General features: G+C 40.2%; 2 protein-coding genes across 4 annotated transcripts in view; one reads left to right on the forward strand and one right to left on the reverse strand.

The window, feature by feature from the left end:
• Nucleotides 1–4: 4 nt before the first annotated feature.
• On the forward strand, nt 5–14,028 carry eps8l3a (EPS8 signaling adaptor L3a). The gene is made up of 19 exons (XM_081385161.1): nt 5–283; nt 2,803–2,875; nt 2,949–3,016; nt 4,469–4,533; nt 4,607–4,765; nt 5,620–5,769; nt 6,166–6,239; nt 6,321–6,430; nt 7,859–8,016; nt 8,089–8,191; nt 8,284–8,357; nt 8,537–8,611; nt 9,153–9,298; nt 10,050–10,232; nt 11,102–11,198; nt 11,465–11,569; nt 11,655–11,740; nt 13,504–13,636; nt 13,718–14,028. The coding sequence occupies exons 2-19, from the start codon at nt 2,814–2,816 to the stop codon at nt 13,745–13,747; spliced, it is 1,878 nt and encodes a 625-aa protein (XP_081241287.1). The 5' UTR covers nt 5–283; nt 2,803–2,813; the 3' UTR covers nt 13,748–14,028.
• Nucleotides 13,943–20,763, reverse strand: part of ampd2a (adenosine monophosphate deaminase 2a) — a gene marked incomplete at its 5' end in the record, with an annotated part of 35,738 nt that continues 28,917 nt past the window's right edge. For all 3 annotated transcript variants that reach the window (XM_081385159.1, XM_081385160.1, XM_081385158.1), the window contains 4 exons: nt 13,943–15,597; nt 15,785–15,895; nt 18,652–18,825; nt 20,389–20,509. In XM_081385159.1, coding sequence (XP_081241285.1) covers nt 15,346–15,597; nt 15,785–15,895; nt 18,652–18,825; nt 20,389–20,509 — 658 coding nt within the window. In that variant the 3' untranslated portion in view covers nt 13,943–15,345. The remainder of the gene's footprint in view (nt 15,598–15,784; nt 15,896–18,651; nt 18,826–20,388; nt 20,510–20,763) is intronic.

A 20,763-nucleotide genomic window follows, 5' to 3' on the forward strand; every position in this document is an offset into this window, starting at 1 on the left:
GGATGATTTGGCACAGATTAATCTGATTGTTTAACCATTCACTTATTCAAGTCTCAGTGTTAGTGAGTGTAGGGGTTTGTTCAGATGTAGGTGAGGTTGTGTTTCTGTGGACGTCTCCACCCATCTGATCTCTGAGCTCCTTTAAGACACACTGGCTCTGAGCTCGTGTCAGACTTTGGACTTCGACGGGAGTTTCCTCAGTCCATCACGTCTGGTTATGAGCGAGTTCAGTATGATTTAACACACAGGAACTGGAGAAACCACTGAAGATCTCAACACACAGGTGAGAAAGATCTCCAATAACACATCTGTTCTCCTCAGGAAATCTTTTTTGGATTATTAGATGACTTTATCATATCAGAACTAGTTGAACTGCTGATCTCAGGTGTGTGTCTTCAGGAGATTTCGGTAAAGTTTAGAAGTCTTCAGGTCTTCTCAAAGATCTCCAACAGGCACGATCACATATAAAGCTATTCTGGTTTATTTGATCTTCATCAGATGATTATCAGAATCGAGACGTTCTCGCAGTGTTTAGGGGGTTGTCGTGTCGTTCTCCATGTTTTCTTGTCGTACGGACAGTGACGCTCCTCACAGCAGATTACAGAGATCTTGATTTATGAGCTCATAAACCTGTGCATATTTCCAGAAGATGATTAGCTAACTCAACACTGTTCATTCCTCACTTTAACGACGTAAATGTTTCAAAATACCATGGTAATACCATGAAACTTTACCTCTTGGAAATAGCATGGTATTGACGTATTTAAAAGTATGAACCCAAGTACCATGGTTTTACCATAGCAAATTTGTTGAAAAACCATGATATTCTGTACCATGTACCACCAACAAAATAGTACCAAAAAGTATCATGGTACTTTAAAATATACCATGGTATTAAATGGAATTTCAAACAATACCATGGTACTTTGTTTTTGGTAGAGAGGATAATACTTGGTACTCTTGTACCATACAAATGTACTAAAGTATAATACGTTAAGTATAATAATAAGTATATAATAATATACGTTGAAAAAACAATACAGTACTGTGGTATACTCACAAAAATACCATTCTTTACAATGGCACTGTAATGGCATCCCATGGTAATACTTTGGTGCTTTGGGAGCTATTCCATGGCACTTCAGTGTACTTCCAAGGATACCATTGTACTTTTTTAACGATTTTACCATGGTATACTTTGAGGTACCTTAGAGTAAGGTGTAAATATTGTGGTGTCCAAGTCCATGCAGGGCCTAAAGCAAACACTTGCCAAGCAACAAATGTGAGTAAAAATCTGTGTTGGCGAATATATGAGTGTGCCGCTAACGTTTTTATGAATTCTAACAATGCAATGCTGTGAGAACATGAACAAACGTGAACGACGCTCAGGACAGTTGAAAGGCCAGCGCTGCATCGTCACAAGTTTAAGCTTTGCCGATTTAAATAGCTGCTATTAAAGCGCAAGAAGAGCGCGGAGAAAGCAAACTCAATTCGCTACTCGTACGTTTTCTGTGCGCAAACATCCGAAGTGCACGAGTACTGAATTGAGCTCTCTTTCACGTCTTCTTGCGCTTAAAAGGACAAATTCACACAAAGTATCCTAGTAAACATAGTCAGTTATGTCTGAGATGGATTTTTAATAGATAAGAGAGTAAACTATCTTTTAAACTAACCATGATTCTAACATACTAACACAATGTACGAAGACGTTCTGTTCTTTGGCTAAATGTATGTTTCCCCTTTGGCGAAAACTCGTGACTTTGGTTGTGTGAGTGTAAAAATAACAAATATGGGAAATGAAACTAGACAGATGTCTAAACTTGAATCCTTGTAATTATGAAGTAATCAAGAAAACAGAGTTTGCCTCTACCTATACAGAAGAGTTTGCATATGAAGAACCAATCAAATTGTAGGGAAATTATGTAATGTATCATGTCATTTTAGGCATACCTCTATTCTATAAAAACGGTTGTATTCGTGTTTGCTGGTGGGATTCTCTCTGAAATTTGTCTGAAATCCTCCGGCCGTGATTAATTCTTCTTCTTGGGGGATTCTCTGAGAACTACTCGAGAACTCTCCCGGCCGAATTCGGTTTAGGGAAAATCTGTCACATGTCTTAAGTGGACATAAGTAGTTAAAAGAAAGAAAACGCATGTGTAATATAGTAGTATATTGCATCAGTATCTCTTTAATGACAGACAGCTGAAGGTTTATGAGGCTGCTGTCACTTTAAGTTAAGCAAACAACAGAGGACTGAGGAAATCACTCGCTGCTCTTTTCTGAATAACTTTTTAAACATAAAATAAGGATTAATCTGTTTAATTTATACAGTGAAGACTATGCAGTGTTATTTTACATTTGATTACTTATAGATTATTAAATTTCTGTACCCGAAAGCTACTGTTAGATCTTCCTTAACCTGAAAAGCAGTTACTTTTTCATATTGTATTTCTGTGTGTTATTACTGACTATTTATTTGTCTTAATGTTTAGATCAAGGCCTATATAAGATAGGCTAGTATAGCTGTGGTATCAAATGAAATGGATAATTGTGTATTTTGACTGGTATTTTGTCATTACTGCCTCTTTTTGCAAAAATCGTTGCATGGCCGGTAAAAAATATTTATTCCTGGTAAATTTTCTTTTCATTGGCAGGTGTGGCAAAAAGTCTTAGGCCCTGTATACATGTATATATCAAAATACTAGTATTACAAGTTGAATCCATCGCAGTACCGCGGTATGATCACAGTAGGTTTGTTTGCAAGTGTTACTGTGATACAGTGGGGATTGACATTGTGCCCAGGTGCTGTAGTCATGCTGCGGGGTTCGAGTCCGTTCGGCTGGTCCAGCGGTTACGCAGATTCGCTGCGGTCCAGGTGAGGGGCAGATATAATATTAATATAATATCAAACACATCAGATGTGTGTTTAACCGTGTCATCTCCTGTAGCGTGACGGCGGATGAGACGCCCTCGGAGCTGTCGAGTCTATCCAGACCCAGCGCTAAATCAATATACAGTGAGTACTGGTCCTGTGACGTCACCAGTGGATCATTAACACACGGCTAATCTGATCTTAGTCATTTAACCTTTACATAACCATGTGCTATTTATAGACGCGTTCATGACTGGGCGCTGGACACAGATAATAACAATAATAATAAGCTTTATCTGATGTTTTATCAACTGAATTAGTTCTGTTTCAGAAATAGAATTAGACTGAGTCCCATAAAGCTGACAAAACAATTCTAGGTGTTTGTTTGTGTGTTGTTGTGTTTTTTGATGTTTAATATATGTGCGGTGTGTATGATGTGTTTGCTATGGGTTTGTGTGTGTTTGTATTGTGAGTTTATGTTTGTGTGTTTGTTAATGTGTGTCTATTTGAGGTGTTTATTGTGTGTTGTACATTTATGTGCTAATGTTTATCATTATTGTGTGTGTGTGTTTGTTTATTCATGGTGTGATATTGATTGTTATTGTATATTTATGTGAATTATATTGCTCTTTTAATATCTGTGTTTGTCATTTTTTGTGGATATTTGTGTATGGTGCTATTTTATGTATATTAAAATGATAAATGGTTCATACTAAATTGGTTCAATCTAAATATATTATTTATTAAACAAATTATAATTATTGCTGTCAGTTCAATCAGTCAGGACTAATCGCATCTAAAATAAAAGTTTGTGTACGTAATATATATATTACATTATATACACAGTATATATGTCTGTATGCTTGTCTGCGTATACACACAAACACACACATTTATTTATTTATTTACTCGATGTAAACAAACTTTTTTGTTAGATGTGATTAATCACGATTAATTGATTTGACGCCACTAATTATGATATTTGTATATATTTAATTTACATTTTCACTATATTAAATATCGAAGTAGTATGTTATTTAGTATAATATTTAGATATAACTTGTTTAATGTATAATATATGTTATTTAGATATTATATATAACAAAATATATACATATATTTTAATTTAAATGTTTTATTAATATTATCGTTTTGTACTGGTGTTTCAATTATTTGTGTTTTTGATAGTATATTTGTGCGTTTGTTATTGTGTTTGTGTTTATGATGATGATTGTGTATTTGTGCGTTTGTCATTGTGTTTGTGTTTATGATGATGATTGTGTATTTGTTTATTATGATGACTGTGTATTTGTGCATTTGTCATTGTGTTTGTGAGTTTATTATGATGATTGTGTATTTGTGTGTGTTGTATATGAGTTTATGACGATTGTGTATTTGTGCGTTTGTCATTGTATATGAGTTTATTATGATGATTGTGTATTTGTGCGTTTGTCATTGTGTTTGTGAGTTTATTTTGATGATTGTGTATTTGTGTGTGTTGTATATGAGTTTATTATGATGATTGTATATTTGTTTGTGTGTCATTGTGTTTGTGTTATTGTATGTTTGATGATGATGATTGTGTGTTTTCTGTAGATCAGAGGAAGGAATACGCGGACTCCATTAACAGACAGATGCATCAGTTCCAGCACCGAGTGGAGGTGAACATCATCATCATCATCATCATGTGACCCACACATGCCCATTGACTCACTCTTTCTCTCTCCTCCACAGCATCTGTTCACCTGTGAGCTGGACGGGCGGCAGGTGTGTGATGTGGACGACTGTCTGGAGCGGCTGAAGTACCTGGACGCCACGGGGCGTGTGTGGGGTCAAGACGTGATCCTGGAGGCGCGGGACGGAGCGCTCCTGCTCCTGGACATCGAGAGCAAGGTGAATCTCTTTGACATACTTTAGAGTACGGTGTAAGTGAACCCGTGGTATAAGAACAAAATAGTACCAAAAGGTTTCATGGTACTTTAAAAGTGCATTGTGTAATATTTAGGAGGAAATGCAATATCATATACATAACTATGTTTCAGTGGTGTATAATGCGATGACATCACGGTTTTCTCTAGAGCAGCTATATATATTAATGAACTAAATTAATAACTTTTTTACAACAAAAATTAACCATCACTGAACTTGCTTAAGCTGGACTGTGGCGCTATTTTCTTCTAGAAACAAACTTTGTTGCATTATTTTCCTGTTATCTCTATAAAGCTGCTTTGAAACACTCTGTATTGTAATAAGCGCTGTATAAATAAATGTGACTTGACTTAAAGACCTTACATAATGAACCGTTATGTGTTTATTAGCTTAGAATGAGTCATTTCTCTCTACACACACCGCGGGTCCGCTTACATCGACATGTTTCTACAGTGGCCCTGAGCGGACAAACGCGTTTCGTCACTATGTTGTTCTTTGTGTAAAGAAGCGAGCTAAAGTCAGCGAATAAAACACTGACACAATGATGAACAAGTGACAATAATATTCGCAATAACATCGTTTTACTGAATAATTAAGAAAACATGATTTCTTAATTGATCTTTGTAAAGAAACATCACTTCCTGTCGGCCACTGTAACTTCAGTTGGGTGCAATTCGCAACCTCACCACTAGATGCTGCTAAAACTTACACACTGCTCCTTTAAAATATACCTTGGTATATGAAACTCTCAGTGGAAGCAGAAGACTGACTGGTTGAAAGCGTTGAGATGTTAAAGCGCTCTCGCTGTGATGTTTCAGGAGGTGCTTGAGTCGTGGCCGCTGAACAGCATTCTGGATCTGAAGGCGGTTCTGGACGAGAGCCCGTACGAATCTCTCCTGACCATCTCCATCCAGAACCGGGGAAGTCGGGTCGTCAGCGTCTTCATGTTCCAGAGCGAGTCTCTCAGGGTGAGTTCACGACTCTCAGGGCGCTCGAGGGATCTCAGCGTCTCAGAGACGCGTTAAAGACATTTAATATTCAACAATATTATTGCTCTGCCTGCGTTGACACCATTATATGAGAACTGATCTGAGCTGGATGATGACATCACGGTTTTCTCTAGAGCAGCTATATATATAAATGAACTAAATTAATAACTTTTTTACAACAAAAATGAAACCTCACTGAGCTTACTTAAGCTGGACTGTAATGCTATTGTCTTCTGGAAACAAACTTTGTTGCATTATTTTCCTGTTATCTCTGTAAAGCTGCATTGAAACAATCTGTATTGTAAAATCGCTATATAAATAAAGGTGACTTGACTAGACTCTGATGATAAACGACTGATTTTATTTGTTGTTCAGGCAGATTATCTGAAGAAAGATCTGGATCGGCTTCTTCAGAACAAGAGGGATGATCACAGACAGAGTAACGTCAGGTTAGCCGATGAAATCCTGTCCAACCAATCACTAATGACCTAGAAATATCGTGGTGACAAATTTGTCATTTGATTCTGCAGTAAAGCCGGTGTCGGAAACGCCATGCCAAGAAATTCACGAAGAGCCTCTCCTCCAGCCGAGCTGATTCTTCCGAGACCTCCTCCAGAACAGTGGGCCACTCCGGATTATGGTGAGATAATGCAAGAACAGTGTATTATTAATAAGAGGTGGTTGGAAAGCTTTGGAAAGGTGGTTGCTTTCCTGTAGCTCAAACAGTAGAGCGTTGGCGCTTGCAATGCCAAGGTCATGGAGTAAGACCTGATATGTAAATGTGTACCTTGAAATGCTATGTAAGTCGCTTTGGATAAAAGCATCTGCCAAATGCATAAATGTAAGTGTAAAATGTAAAGAAAGCGAAGCACTCTATTGTTATCTCACATGTTTCCTCTACTTCCGTACAAAACTTCGCCACCTAACTCGTCCCACACCGTTTGTTGTAGACCCATGAATGAGGTGTCAAATCATGCGGCTCATTGAGGAGAACACTGCTTTGACTTTTATAAGCGATCGGGTATATGATGTTTGCACGGTGGGCGAAAAATTGGGCAAAAAAGTCCCTTAGATTTAATGCAGGGGACAAATGGGGGCTCGTCCGGGATCTCTCGGCTCGCAAGACACTTAACATTGGCAAATATTTTGTGAGATCATATATCCAGATGAGAATGTCTTGTAAGTGAGCTCATTTGAGACTCCTAGCACGCAGCCAATAAGCAGTGACACAACAATGTTACAGCCACCCCCTAGCAACCAGTAACAGCACCCTAGCAACCACCCCATAGACTTACGTTTAAAAAAAGGTGAGAGAGATATCTCTGGATCAGAACATCGTAGAGAAAAGTGGGTGGCCTTTTTTGACTGGTAAGAAGTCTTCAAATATCCAATTACACACCTAGTCTATTAGTTTCAGCTAGGAAACTGTCTAGCCGCATCCTAGCAACCATTTACAGCGCCCTAGCAACCTTACGGCAGCATGAATAAGCCATATCTCAGCACCAGAACATCACAGAGACATGGGAATTGTTGGTTGGAAACTAGTCTGTAAGTATCATCATGGTAACTGTCTAGCCACACCCTAGCAACCATTTAGAGTACCCTAGCAACTGCACATAGAAACATGGACATGTCACACATCTTACCATCAGAACACTGGAGACTTGGGAGTTAGCTCTCTTGCAATTACGCAGAACCCCCTAGCAAATGCCTAGTGCCTCATAAATTCATAAATATGATGATATATATTTTAAAATTGGAAGTTGTGGTAGTAGTTAATCCGGGGACTTTTTGCAGACTTTTTTATGAGTACTGTGAATTCGGACATACTACTTTTGTCACATACTGTTTTCGCCCACTATATAGTAGGGAAGTATGCTATCTCAGATGCAACAGCCTAAGTGTCCCCTTATTTCTCTTTGGGCTAATATTACCCACAATCTCTTGCACTTTGGATGAGAATGTGAATTTATCATGTGGTATCAATAGTACATAGTATGTGATTTACCATCATCAGCGCAGTATGTACTTTTCATATTTATAAGCGCTGTTTTTCTGTGCTGTCCAGATGAGAGTCCCGCCCCAACTCCACTCGCCTCCAGAAATAACTCCACCTATAAGAAGATAGTGGCTCCGCCTCCGAGACAGCCTCCGCCCCCTCGTGTAGAAGACACGCCCCCGAGACCACCCCCTCAGAGGCCGTACACCGAGAGAGAGAGGAACGTGGTGAGTGTTTGTGACTGAATCATGCAGTGTTGATGTGTAGATGAGAGATAAAGACGACTCGTCTGTGTGCAGGACATCCTGAATCATCTCATTAACGACATCGAAGCCTTCGCCGACAGACTGACAGCCGTCGCCCCTAAAGTGGACAAAAAGAAAAAGAAGAAAAAGCAGAAAGGTGAGAGAAATGGTTCATTTCACTGGATCGGATGAGATGAGTTTATGAATGCTCTGCTGACGTGTTTCCTCTCATCTGTCCTCATCTGTAAGTGGTGAAGGGACTGCCGTCAGATGAAGAGTTCACAGTCTGTCTGCAGAAAGTCAAGATGGCCTTTAACCTGCTGGTGTGTGAGAGATACTGCTCCGTTTCATTTTATATTGTATACTATAAAAATTATACCTACTAAAATTATACCTGTTCATATTTGTTTAATTTAATATGTATAAATATTTATTGTAAAGATATTTATCACAAAGATTATTATGTTATATTATAATAATTGTCGAATAATCTGTTCATCAGGGCACACTGCAGGGAAAGATTGAAAACCCCAGCGCTGCTGAACTCGCACACTGTCTGTTCTCTATACTGGACCTGGTGAGACTATCTATCTATCTATCTATCTATCTATCTATCTATCTATCTATCTATCTATCTATCTATCTGTCTGTCTGTCTGTCTGTCCATCTATCGGTCTGTCTATCTATCTATCTATCTATCTGTCTGTCTGTCTGTCTGTCTGTCTGTCTGTCTGTCTATCTAGCTAGCTGTCTGTCTATCTATCTATCTATTTATCTGTCTGTCTGTCTGTCTGTCTGTCCATCTATCTATCTATCTATCTATCTGTCTGTCTGTCCGTCTATCTATCGGTCTGTCTATCTATCTGTCTGTCTGTCTGTCTATCTATCTAGCTAGCTGTCGGTCTATCTATCTATCTATCTATCTATCTATCTATCTATCTATCTATCTATCTATCTATCTATCTATCTGTCTCTCTGTCTGTCTGTCTGTCTGTCTGTCCATCTATCTATGGGTCTATCTATCTATCTAGCTATCTGTCTGTCTGTCTATCAGTCTATCTGTCTGTCTGTGAACACATTGTTCTTTAGCTCACATGTGTTTATATCTGTGTGTGTAGATAGTGTTTCACTGTAATGAGGATCTCCCTCCATCTATCGTGGCTCCTCTGTTTGAGCCGGAGTGTATCCTCTTCCTCAGCGAGGAGGCCACGGCGGAGGAGGACCATCTGTGGCAGTCTCTGGGAGACGCCTGGAACATCCCCAGGTACAACACACACACACACACACACACACACACACACACACACACATGTCTGGTTCACTATCTTTGTGGGGACTCTCCATAGACTTAATGGTTTTTATACTGTACACACTGTATATTCTATCTCCTTACACTACCCCTACCCCTAAACCTTCCCATCACAGAAAACTTTCTGCATTTTTACATTTAAAAAAAAACCTCATTCTGTATGATTTATAAGCTTGTTTACCCATGGGGACCTCAATTTAGGTCCCCACTGTGACACGAGTCCCCATGAGTCTGTGTGCATTCAGGTTGAAGTCCCCACCGGGATAGAAAACCATGAACACAAACACAAACACACACACACACACACACACACACGTCAGACAGAGAAAACCCCAAGACAGACCTGAGCCTAGACATGACCACAACACATCCCTGAAGTGTCAGCAGAGAGTGTGTCCACTAGACTCTCCCTGTGAAGGCCTCATCAACACCGGCGTGAATCTTCAACCAGATGGAACTGGATAATATTCTGAATGTTCTGATCCAATCTGACTTCAGACCTGTAATGCTGCTTGAATCATAATCATAATCATACACTTTTGGTTCGTTGGCCAGAGGAGAACTGAGAGACTGAGTCTGGTTTCTCACAAGGGTTTTTCTCCATTCCGTCACTGATAGAGTTTTAAAAAAGCGCTATATAGATAATTGTGACTTGACTTGACAGAGGCTGGTCTCTTCACATCATGTTTCTGTGTGTCTGATGAAGCACCAAGTGGCCGGAGGATGATGAAGATATTCCCACGTTCACGCCGGTGTTTGATGACGGCTGGGAGCCGCCAGCCATTAGAAACCCAGAGCCGACCAACACACACACCAGCAGCCGAGAGCCACCGCGACAATCCGTGACACGACAAACGGTACAAACACACACTGAGCACTTAAAGGGACAGTTCACCCAAAAATGAAAATTAGTTACCCTGAAGCCATACTAGGTGTGTATGACATTCTTCTTTCAGATGTACACAATCAGAGTTATATAAAAAATGTTCTGGCTCTTCCAAGCTTTATAAAACATTTTTTTTTGGAAGTCCATCAAAGCACATCCACCCATGATAAAAGTGCTCCACACTGCTCTGTGGGTTAATAAAGGCCTTCTGAAGTGAAGCAATGCGTTCGTGTAAGAAAAATATCCATGTTTAAAACTTTATTGACTAAAATAACTAGCTTCCGGCAGACGGCCGTACGCAAGTCGACTTACGCCACAAGAGTAACACTTGACGATGTATGACGTAGATAGTAGCGTAAGCGTTGATGCCTCTCGCGATTCAAACAAACAGGACTGGGCAACCACGATCGCCATTACGTTGTGCGTCAAGTTTAAGTGTTACTCATCGCTTTACTTCAGAAGGCCTTTATTAACCCCCCAGAGCAGTGTGGAGCACTTTTATCATGGATGGATAGGCTCTGATGGACTTCCCAAAAAAAAAAACCCATTGACTCCATTATAAAGCTTGGAAGAGCCAGGACATTTTTTAATATAACTCTGATTGTGTTCGTCTGAAAGAAGAATGTCATATACACCTAGGATGGCTTCAGGGTGAGTAAATCATGGGCTAATTTACATTTTTGGGTGAAATATCCCTTTAATTACATGAGAAACATTTAATTAAAATGCTTTAATAGTTTTTTGCTTCTGTTTCTTTGTGTAGAGCTACAAAATACCAGAGGAACCTCAGGAAAGGTACCGATATACTTCAGTATTTTAGTGTAGGAGATCTCCTGCTGTACTTTGAGTGTGTAACGGTGTGTGTTTTGCAGTTCGGAGGAGTTGCCGGTGAGCTACATGCGAGCGGTGTTTGATTTTTCCGCGCGTAACGCTCGTGAGCTCACCATCAGTAAAGGTGAAGAACTGCAGGTGAGCGACTGCAGACACAAAGACAAAGAGATTTTGAGATTTATGAACTGATATAGTGTCTGACTTTATCTGGACAATAGCTTTATTCTAGATCTGCTGTAAAGCCAAAACCATCTCTGTTACTTTAATTTCCTATTATCACTGTAAAGCTGCTTTGAAACGATCTATATTGTTAAAAGCGTTATATAAATGAAGGTGACTTGACTCTGTCAAGTTATTTTCTTTTTGAGAAAATGGTCTCTAAGGATTCAGCGTGTGTGTTGTAGTTGTTGGACATGTCTAAGCAGTGGTGGAAGGTGAGGAATCAGAAAGGACAGGTCGGTTACGTCCCCAACAACATGCTCCAGCTTCCACAGCAGGAGGCCAAACCTGTACGTATACGCGACGTATGTGTCTAGTCCTGTTGATCTGAGTTACACATGTTCACAATCATAAACTTCACCCCACGACCCGCAGGAAACTCCATCTGCACCAGCACTCACCAGAAAATCCCGTCCGGAGGAGGTCCGGGCCTGGCTGGAGCACAAGGGCTTCAGTAAAATGTGAGGAAAATGTGTTAGCGTACTGCACAGTATGCATACAATTTTAAAAATAAATAGTGTGTGAAACTAGTATGCAAAGCAATAACCATTTCAAGTAATAGTATGCTTCACTGTCACATGACCTTATTAAGGTGCATGTTTAATTAATTTATCTAATTTGCAAATACAATTAGCACGTTTAGTCAAATTTTGTGTAAAAAATGTCTTAGGTTTGGTCAGTCTGATGAAATGAGTCAAAAATGTTTGAAAATCACGGCGACTCCTGGTGCCATACGGTCTCACACGATGCACATTTAGAAAAATGGAATACACACTTCATATTACAGTGTTTCTCAACTGGTGGGTCGCAAGAACGTTTTGAGTTGGTCGCGGAGTGTGTATTCAAAGACACAACAAAAAGCATAATTGAAAAAAATTAAAATAAAAAGTCTGATGAAAGTAATTATGTTGCGTGAAAGCGGTTTCTGTCCGACGCAGTTTAAGTAGAGAGAAACGCGTTGTACTGATTCAGTATCTGCCGTCAGATTAGATGTCGTCAGGCTGTGTGTCAGTGTGATTATTGTGAGGTTATATTCGTAACGAAATAAAAAGTCTCTCACCTCAGAAAAACGAGCTTGCCTGTCCTGTCAGACGTTACCGTGCTCGCGGCGCGCGCTGGATATCATAGAGAGCAACAACAACATCTTATATGGTGCGTTCAAGTCATCAAGTAAAGATCGTATTTATGAGTTGAGCGCACATGAACGCCAACACAATGTCATAACTACGAGTGGGAAGCTCGGGATTTTCTTTAAGCCCTGATGTGTACGAGTTGGGGGCGTGTCACTGAGAAACATGGCGGAATACAATACTTAAAGGTATATTTAGCAGTGATATTGCTAGATTTTTCTATTTACAGCAAAGTAAGCTAATTGCCTGCACAGAATATGATTGCATTATTATATAACAATGTAATATATAACGATAAAGTTTGCAGTGGCTTCATAAATTAGGCTAATTAAAAACATAAGAAACCAAAGCTCACCTGATGCACATTTCTTTGTTCTTCATTTTCTAGAATTTGAGTTTAAGAAACTTGCTCTATTTTTGTGTAATTAAGAGAAAGTACTCCGCCATCTTAATCCGACGAAAGTGACTTGAACGCACATACCGCCATAAACACGACTTCCCACCTCGTAAGTACGAACTTCCGAGGAGGACTTGAACACACCAAAAGAGCCAATGAAATTACGAGCATGCAACATCGTACTAACGTTTTCAATTAGTAAGTCATGAAATGGCCAAAAAGTACCAACATTACACAAGTTGTACGTTGTGTGTTAGCAGGGAAGGATTGCATGTATAATATTCATTCCGTCTAACTTCACCAGAATCAGTGTGCGTATGTTTTATCAACAGTTCATGTTATTATTGTATTTACAATGGTAACTGTAGTTTCCAGAATACCATTTTATGTTCACTTTTGTTATTTCATACCAACATGCTAACTTGAATATTAGTTTGGGGTTGTTATTTAATAGCCTTATTATTGTCATTCTTACAGTGTATGAGTATGTTAAGTAAAAAGCGACGGTACCTCTGTGCTTGTCAACCATTTTTGAGAACTAAATTTGCTTGGTTCGAATTCCTAAAAACTTTGGGTCGCGTTTAATGACCACGGGAAAATGTGACCAGATCAGTTGAGAACCGCTAGCATGCTAGTTAATCTGAACTCAGATGTCACATAATAAAATGTTTGTGTTGTTAAACTGTGTGTGTGTCAGTACGGTCCGGTGTTTAGGGGGCGTCACCGGCTCCATGCTGCTGGGAATGACGCGTGACGAGCTCAAGACTGTTTGTCCCGAGGAGGGCGGACGAGTTTTCTACCAGCTGCAGAACGTCAAATCGGCCCTTGCGGTGAGGTCATCGTTACACACATGATGTCATACTGAAGTATGTGATGTCATATTCACACAACGTCATGTTCACTCTCTCCAGGTGGCCAGTGAAGTGAGACCAATGATCTGAGGCCGCTAACTTCCCGTCGAGCGACACACACACACACACACACACGACTGAAGCTGTTAATGGATGCTGAAGGACGTTGAATGTTAAATTCATATTTATTCGTAATCAGATCTGGTTTTGAAGATCAGGAGCGTCTGATTTGTATATTATTATCACTGTTTTTAGGTTTGATGCAAAGATGAGCAAGAACCCAGAGGAGATTGAATGCACACATGCTTTATTGATATGAACAAAATACTCTTATCTGATCAGTTCTGCTGTAGACTAACATTCTCATTCACAAAAAATAAAGATATACATATATATTTTTGTACTATTACTTGTGATCATTTGCTCTCTAGCATGTCGAACCTCATGCTTTGCTCTGTGTCTGCTCGATCAGCATGCTAATCTCTACAAATCGTGCTGTTTTTGATCTCATGATTTGTGCGATTTATTAGTGGGAAAATCACTATATTGTGTGAAGATTAACAGTCAGTTTAATGTTCAACTAAAACTACTGTCAGGCATAATGTATATCGAGTGTACGAGGAGATCTACGTAAACTACCTTCATGTAGACGTGTGAACTTCCCAGCGTTTAGCGCACAGGAGGTTTAGGGTTAGAAAAATACTGTTCGTTTTGGCTCAACGGCGCCTCCTGCAGGACCGGAGGACATTCGTAAACACACATCTGAACAGTTCGGCCATCAGAGAAAATAAATCCTTTAAATTGATGAAGAAATTAAACAGTTTATAGAACGAGAGACTAAAAGACACGTTCACAGTAAGTTACAATCAAAGCCAAAGCTTCAAAATAAAAGTAGCTAAAGTAAAAGGCACGTGAGGGAGCTGTGATGTCATGTGTAATGACACAAACACTCGTGCTAATTGCATTATATTGATGCATAGCTGAAACGTCTCTAAACATGCACTGAAATGAGATCAACACTGACGTAGGGAATGTCACTTTGGTCTTGATGCTGCGGCGTTCTGTAGTGAGTGTGTGGGCGGGGTCATGGCTTCTCTAGTGTGCTGATTGGACAGGTGAGAGTGTGGGCGGGGTCATGGCTTATCTCTAGTGTGCTGATTGGACAGGCGAGCGTGTGGGCGGGGTCATGGCTTATCTCTAGTGCTGATTGGACAGCGAGCGTGTGGGCGGGGTCATGGCTTATCTCTAGTGTGCTGATTGGACAGGCGAGCGTGTGGGCGGGGTCATGGCTTATCTCTAGTGTGCTGATTGGACAGCTGAGTGTGGGCGGGGCTGTGGCTCATCTCTACTGTGCTGATTGGACCAGTATGAGTGTGGGTGGGGTCATGGCTTCTCTAGTGTGCTGATTGGACAGCTGAGTGTGGGCGGGGGTCATGGCTTCTCTAGTGTGCTGATTGGACAGGCGAGCGTGTGGGCGGGGTCATGGCTTCGCTATGTGCTGATTGGACAGGCGAGTTTGTGGGCGGGGACATGGCTTATCTCTAGTGTGCTGATTGGACAGGCGAGCGTGTGAGCGGGATCATGGCTTCTTTAGTGTGCTGATTGGACAGCTGAGTGTGGGCGGGGCTGTGGCTCATCTCTACTGTGCTGATTGGACTGGTATGAGTGTGGGCGGGGTCATGGCTTCTCTAGCGTGCTGATTGGACAGGCGAGCTTGTGGGCGGGGCTGTGGATTGGCTGGACGTGAAGGACAGCATGTCGTCCTCCTCCTCGATGCGGTCCAGCTCCTGCGTTCGGACGGCCTGCGTGATGAGGTGAAGTTCTTCGCACAGCGTCTCGTGACGGTACGCCACGCGGATGTCGGGGACATTTGTGCGCCGAATGTCGTTACTGATCGTACCCTCTTTGTTGTAGTTGGGACCCAGCCAATAACCCTTAGCCTGAGACAGACAGATATAATAGATGAGGACACAATTATACTCTCCATAGAAATGTTTCTGACCCTGATATTTCTGGGTTCTCTGTGACTCTGGGAGCCCTGCTTTCATTTCCATTATTTTCATTAACCTTGATAACCTTTCTATATACAGTATACTGTTTGTATTTTTGTGTGTGTGTGTTTGTTACCCTGTGTGAGAAGCCGCTCATTAACACACTGTTTCTGGCCAGTTCACACATGTCACATGAGCTCAGTTTCCAGACTTGAGCAGCGATGCTGTACTCCTCCATCAGAGGCTCCTGCAACACACACACACACACACACACACACACACACACACACACACACACACACACACACACACACACACACACACACACACACACACACACATATATACAGTCATGCAAAACACAGACACATGCATAAATACTAGGGGTGTAAGGATACCCTCCTGTCACGATTCGATACATATTACGATACTGAACTCACGATACAATATTATTGCGATACTCCAAGACATTTGGAAAAAGGTTAACAAAAAATTTACTATTGATTTAAAATGCTAAATTTGATATAACATTGTGGGTGTAAATGAATAGGCTTGGACTTGGTGCTGAAACCCAAAGCACAGGACAATAGAGACACCAGAATAACAATATTCATGATTCTGAAGCTGAAAATACATAAATATTGTAGATGAATATGCTTGTGCTCTGTCACTGACTAGATATATTTATAATAATGTAGGACTTTTTACCGGTAACATCAGACGTTTGGCATTATCAGGACCCACAAATATCCCCCCATTGCATTATTATACATTATATTCAACATTATAGTTTAATGTAGTTCTGACACTAAAACTCTGTAAACTCAATTGTTTTTCCTCACACAGAAATTTTATTGAACTATACACGATACATATTGTTGCATTTTTGTATTGCGATATATTGTGACACTACTAATAAATACTGTAGTTTAACCTGAAACTGATGCCCGAACATCAGTGTTGGGGAAAGTAATGCATTTCAATATTGCGTTGCTCCCTTAAAAAGTTACTAATTGCATTACTTAGTTACTTTTTTAGAAAAGTAATGCGTAACGTTACTTTTGCGTTACTTTTGTTCCACCTGGGCTGGGCTTGTTTTTTATAACAAAAAAGTTAGGCTTTACTCTAGTACAGTAGAGAGAGTACAGTAGACTACAGTAGAGATAGAGTACAGTAGAGTACAATAGAGAGAGAGTACAGTAGAGAGAGTACAGTAGACTACAGTAGAGATAGAGCAAAGTAGTGTACAGTAGAGATAGAGTACAGTAGTGTACAGTAGAGGTAGAGTACAGTAGAGATAGTGTACAGTAGAGTAGAGGTAGTGTGCAGTAGAGATGGAATACAGCAGTGTACAGTAGAGATAGAGTACAGTAGAGGTAGAGTACAGTAGAGATAGTGTACAGTAGAGTAGAGGTAGTGTGCAGTAGAGATGGAATACAGCAGTGTACAGTAGAGATAGAGTACAGTAGTGTACAGTAGAGATAGAGTACAGTAGACTACAGTAGAGATAGAGCACAGTAGACCACAGTAAAGGTAGAGTACAGTAGTGTACAGCAGAGAGAGAGTACAGTAGACTACAGTAGAGATAGAGTACGGTAGGGAGAGTACAGAGTACAGTAGAGAGAACAGTAGTGTACCATAGTGTACAGTAGAGAGAGAGTACAGTAGAGATAGAGTACAGTAGAGAGAGTACAGAGTACAGTAGAGATAGAGTACAGTAGAGAGAACAGTAGTGTACCGTAGTGTACAGTAGAGATACAGTACAGTAGAGATAGTGTACAGTAGAGAGTGTACAGTAGTGTACAGTAGAGATAGTGTACAGTAGAGGTAGAGTAGAGGTAGTGTGCAGTAGAGATGGAGTACAGCAGTGTACAGTAGAGAGAGTACAGTAGCGTACAGTAGAGGTTGAGTACAGTAGAGATGGAGTACAGTAGTGTACAGTAGAGATAGAGTACAGTAGTGTACAGTATAGATGGAGTACAGTAGAGATGGAGTACAGTCGAGTACAGTAGAGAGAGAGTACAGTAGATAGAGAGTACAGTAGATAGTGTACGGTAGAGATGGTGTACAGTAGAGATAGAGTACAGTAGTGTACAGCGGAGAGAGAGTACAGTAGAGGTAGAGTAAAATAGAGTGCAGTAGAGAGAGTACAGTAGAGGTAGAGTAAAATAGAGTGCAGTAGAGAGAGTACAGTAGAGAGTACAGTAGCGAGTAGTGTACAGTAGATATAGTGTACAGTAGAGAGTGTACAGTACAGTAGAGAGAGTACAGTAGTGTACAGTAGACATAGTGTACAGCAGAGAGAGTACAGTAGAGAGAGTACAGTAGTGTACAGTAGAGAGAGTACAGTAGTGTACAGTAGATAGAGTACAGTAGAGATAGTAGGGTAGAGTACAGTAGAGATAGAGTACAGTAGAGAGAGTGGAGTAGAGTACAGTAGAGAGAGTACAGTAGTGTACAGTGGAGATAGAGTACAGTAAAGATAGTACAGTAGAGTACAGTAGATATAGTACAGTAGAGTACAGTAGAGGGAGAGAGTACAGTAGAGAGAGTACAGTAGAGAGAGTACAGTAGAGTACAGTAGAGATAGAGTACAGTAGAAGAACAGCTCAAACAAACCTTTCAGCTGCTGTTATTCTGGATAACACAAGAATAGGATGAAGGAGAAAAAGTTTAACACTTACTTTACTAATAAAAGCAAAGAAATCTATAGTCATTTCTGCTCATGGTTTAACTGAATCATTGAAGGTCAGAAGCAAGTACATCGGTCAATACAGTGAGATTAAATGCATAAAAATGAATTGATTTCTCTCAACATGGGGACGAGAGCTGTCAGTCAATAAATGGTTAAAGTAACTTGTGTTACTTGTTTGAAAAAGTAACTTATTTTGTTGTAAATTTTAAAAGTAATGCATTACTTGTTACTTGATAAAGTAATCTGATTACATAACTCAGGTTACTAGTAATGAGTTCCACACAACAGTGGACACCAGGTGATCTGACCTTGGTGAAGTGGAACTGCAGCGGGTCGTCGGTGGACAGCGACACCATCAGGCCGCGGGACAGATACTCGGGCAGAGGGTTACGGTGGTAACTCAGGAACAGACTGTTGTTGCTGAGCGGAGACATGGCGATGCCCACCTGAGCCAGATAGTACAGGTACTGCAGGACCGGGGCCTACGACACACACAGGGGAATCACGACTACGTCCACTTTGATGATTCTGTCCTGTGTGTTTGTTATAACCTGTTCAAAATACTGAAAACTAACGATTCATTAGTGAATGACTCTTATGAAGCGGTTCTTTACAGTGAATCGAACACATACAGAGTGACTGATGTAGTCCGATTCATGAACAAATGACTCTTATGAACTGGTTCTTTTAGTGAATCAAAAACATGGTCAAACAAGAGTAGTTAAAGGTGCAGTGTGTAAGTTTTAGCGCATCTAGTGGTGAGGTTGCGAATTGCACCCAACAGAAGTTACGGTGGCCGACAGGAAGTGATGTCGTCGTCTGAGACAGCAGAGAGTAGCCAGTTAAACAATGAGGTTTCTTAACAAAGATTTATTAAGAAATTAGATTTACTCAATTATTCAGTAAAACGATATGTTATTGCGAATATTATTGTCACTTGTTCATCATTGTGTCTTATTCGTTTTATTCGCTGACTTTAGCTCGCTTCTTATCAAGAAGAACAACATAGTGACGAAATGCGTTTGTCCGCTCAGGGCCACCGTAGAAACATGTCGATGTAAGCGGACCCGCGGTGTGTGTAGAGATAAATGACTCATTCTAAGCTAATAAAAACATAACGGTTCATTATGTAAGGTCTTTATACACCACTAGAACATAGTTATGAATATGATAATGCATTTCTGTCAACAGATCCTCCTAAATATTACACTCTGCACCTTTAAGGAATCAAAATAAATTAGTTTGCCATTCATTTAGGAATCATTGTTCTTCAGTCACGTTGAATGTGTTTGATTCACACCAAAAAATTCATAGGAGTCCTTTCGGATAAAGGCGCTTGGATAAAGGCATCTGTTAAATGATCAAATGTAATGTACATGTTTGTTTAAGAATCAGACAACACCAGTCAAGCTTTTTGATTCTGATTCACTAAAAAGAACCATCTCATACGAGTCATTCCTTCATGAATTGGACAACATTAGTCATTCTGCATGTTATGATTCACTTAAAAGAACTGGTTCATATGAGTCATTTGGTTGAGAATTGGTTGGACTACCCTGGTTGTGTTGTGTGTGTTTAATTCACTAAAAAGTATTTCTTAGGGAATCGGACTACATTGGTCACTCTGTGTGTATTTGATTTGCTAAAAATCATTGGGGACTACATTAGTCGTACTGTATGGTTTTGATTGACTAAAAATAACTGGCAAAGAAGAGTCATTTGTTTGGGAATTTGTTTCATTCAAATTAGCCATATTTCATGAACTAGTGAAATCAGATACTTGAATGAATGACTCCTATGAACTGAATCTTTAGTGAATCAAAGCCACACAGTGCATCTAGTGAAATCCAATTCTCGAATGAATGAGCAGAGAAATACTGTAACCAATTTCCCAAACAAATAACGGTTATGAATATATACTGTAGTGGTTCTTCCTCTCACTACAAAGAGAACCGGTTCATAAGAGTCATTCGTTCAGGAATCAGACTACATTCTGATTCCTGAACAAATGACTATTTCGATTCACACTCTTTTCATCCACGTACCTTCCTGAGCAGAAGTCCGTGTGAGATGTTTTCTGACAGGATGAATCCAGACACCAGGTGATGAATAGGCCCCGCCTCCCCACAGTGCGGTCGCAGCACGAAGGTGTTGAAGCCCCGCCTCCTGCTCACAGACACAGTGATTCGAGTGAAGTGATTTGGAATGACTCGTGAAGTGATTCAGAGTGACTCATGAAGTAATTCAGGAAGTGATTCAGAAAAACTAGTGAAGTGATTCAGAGAAACTAGTGAAGTGATTCAGAGTGACTAGTGAAGTGATTTGAAATGACTCGTGAAGTGATTCAGGAAGTGATTCAGAGAAACTAGTGAAGTGATTCAGAGAAACTAGTGAAGTGATTTGGAATGACTCGTGAAGTG

Source organism: Scardinius erythrophthalmus, assembly GCF_964197995.2.
Source record: "Scardinius erythrophthalmus genome assembly, chromosome: 14".
Taxonomy (NCBI): Eukaryota; Metazoa; Chordata; class Actinopteri; order Cypriniformes; family Leuciscidae; genus Scardinius; species Scardinius erythrophthalmus.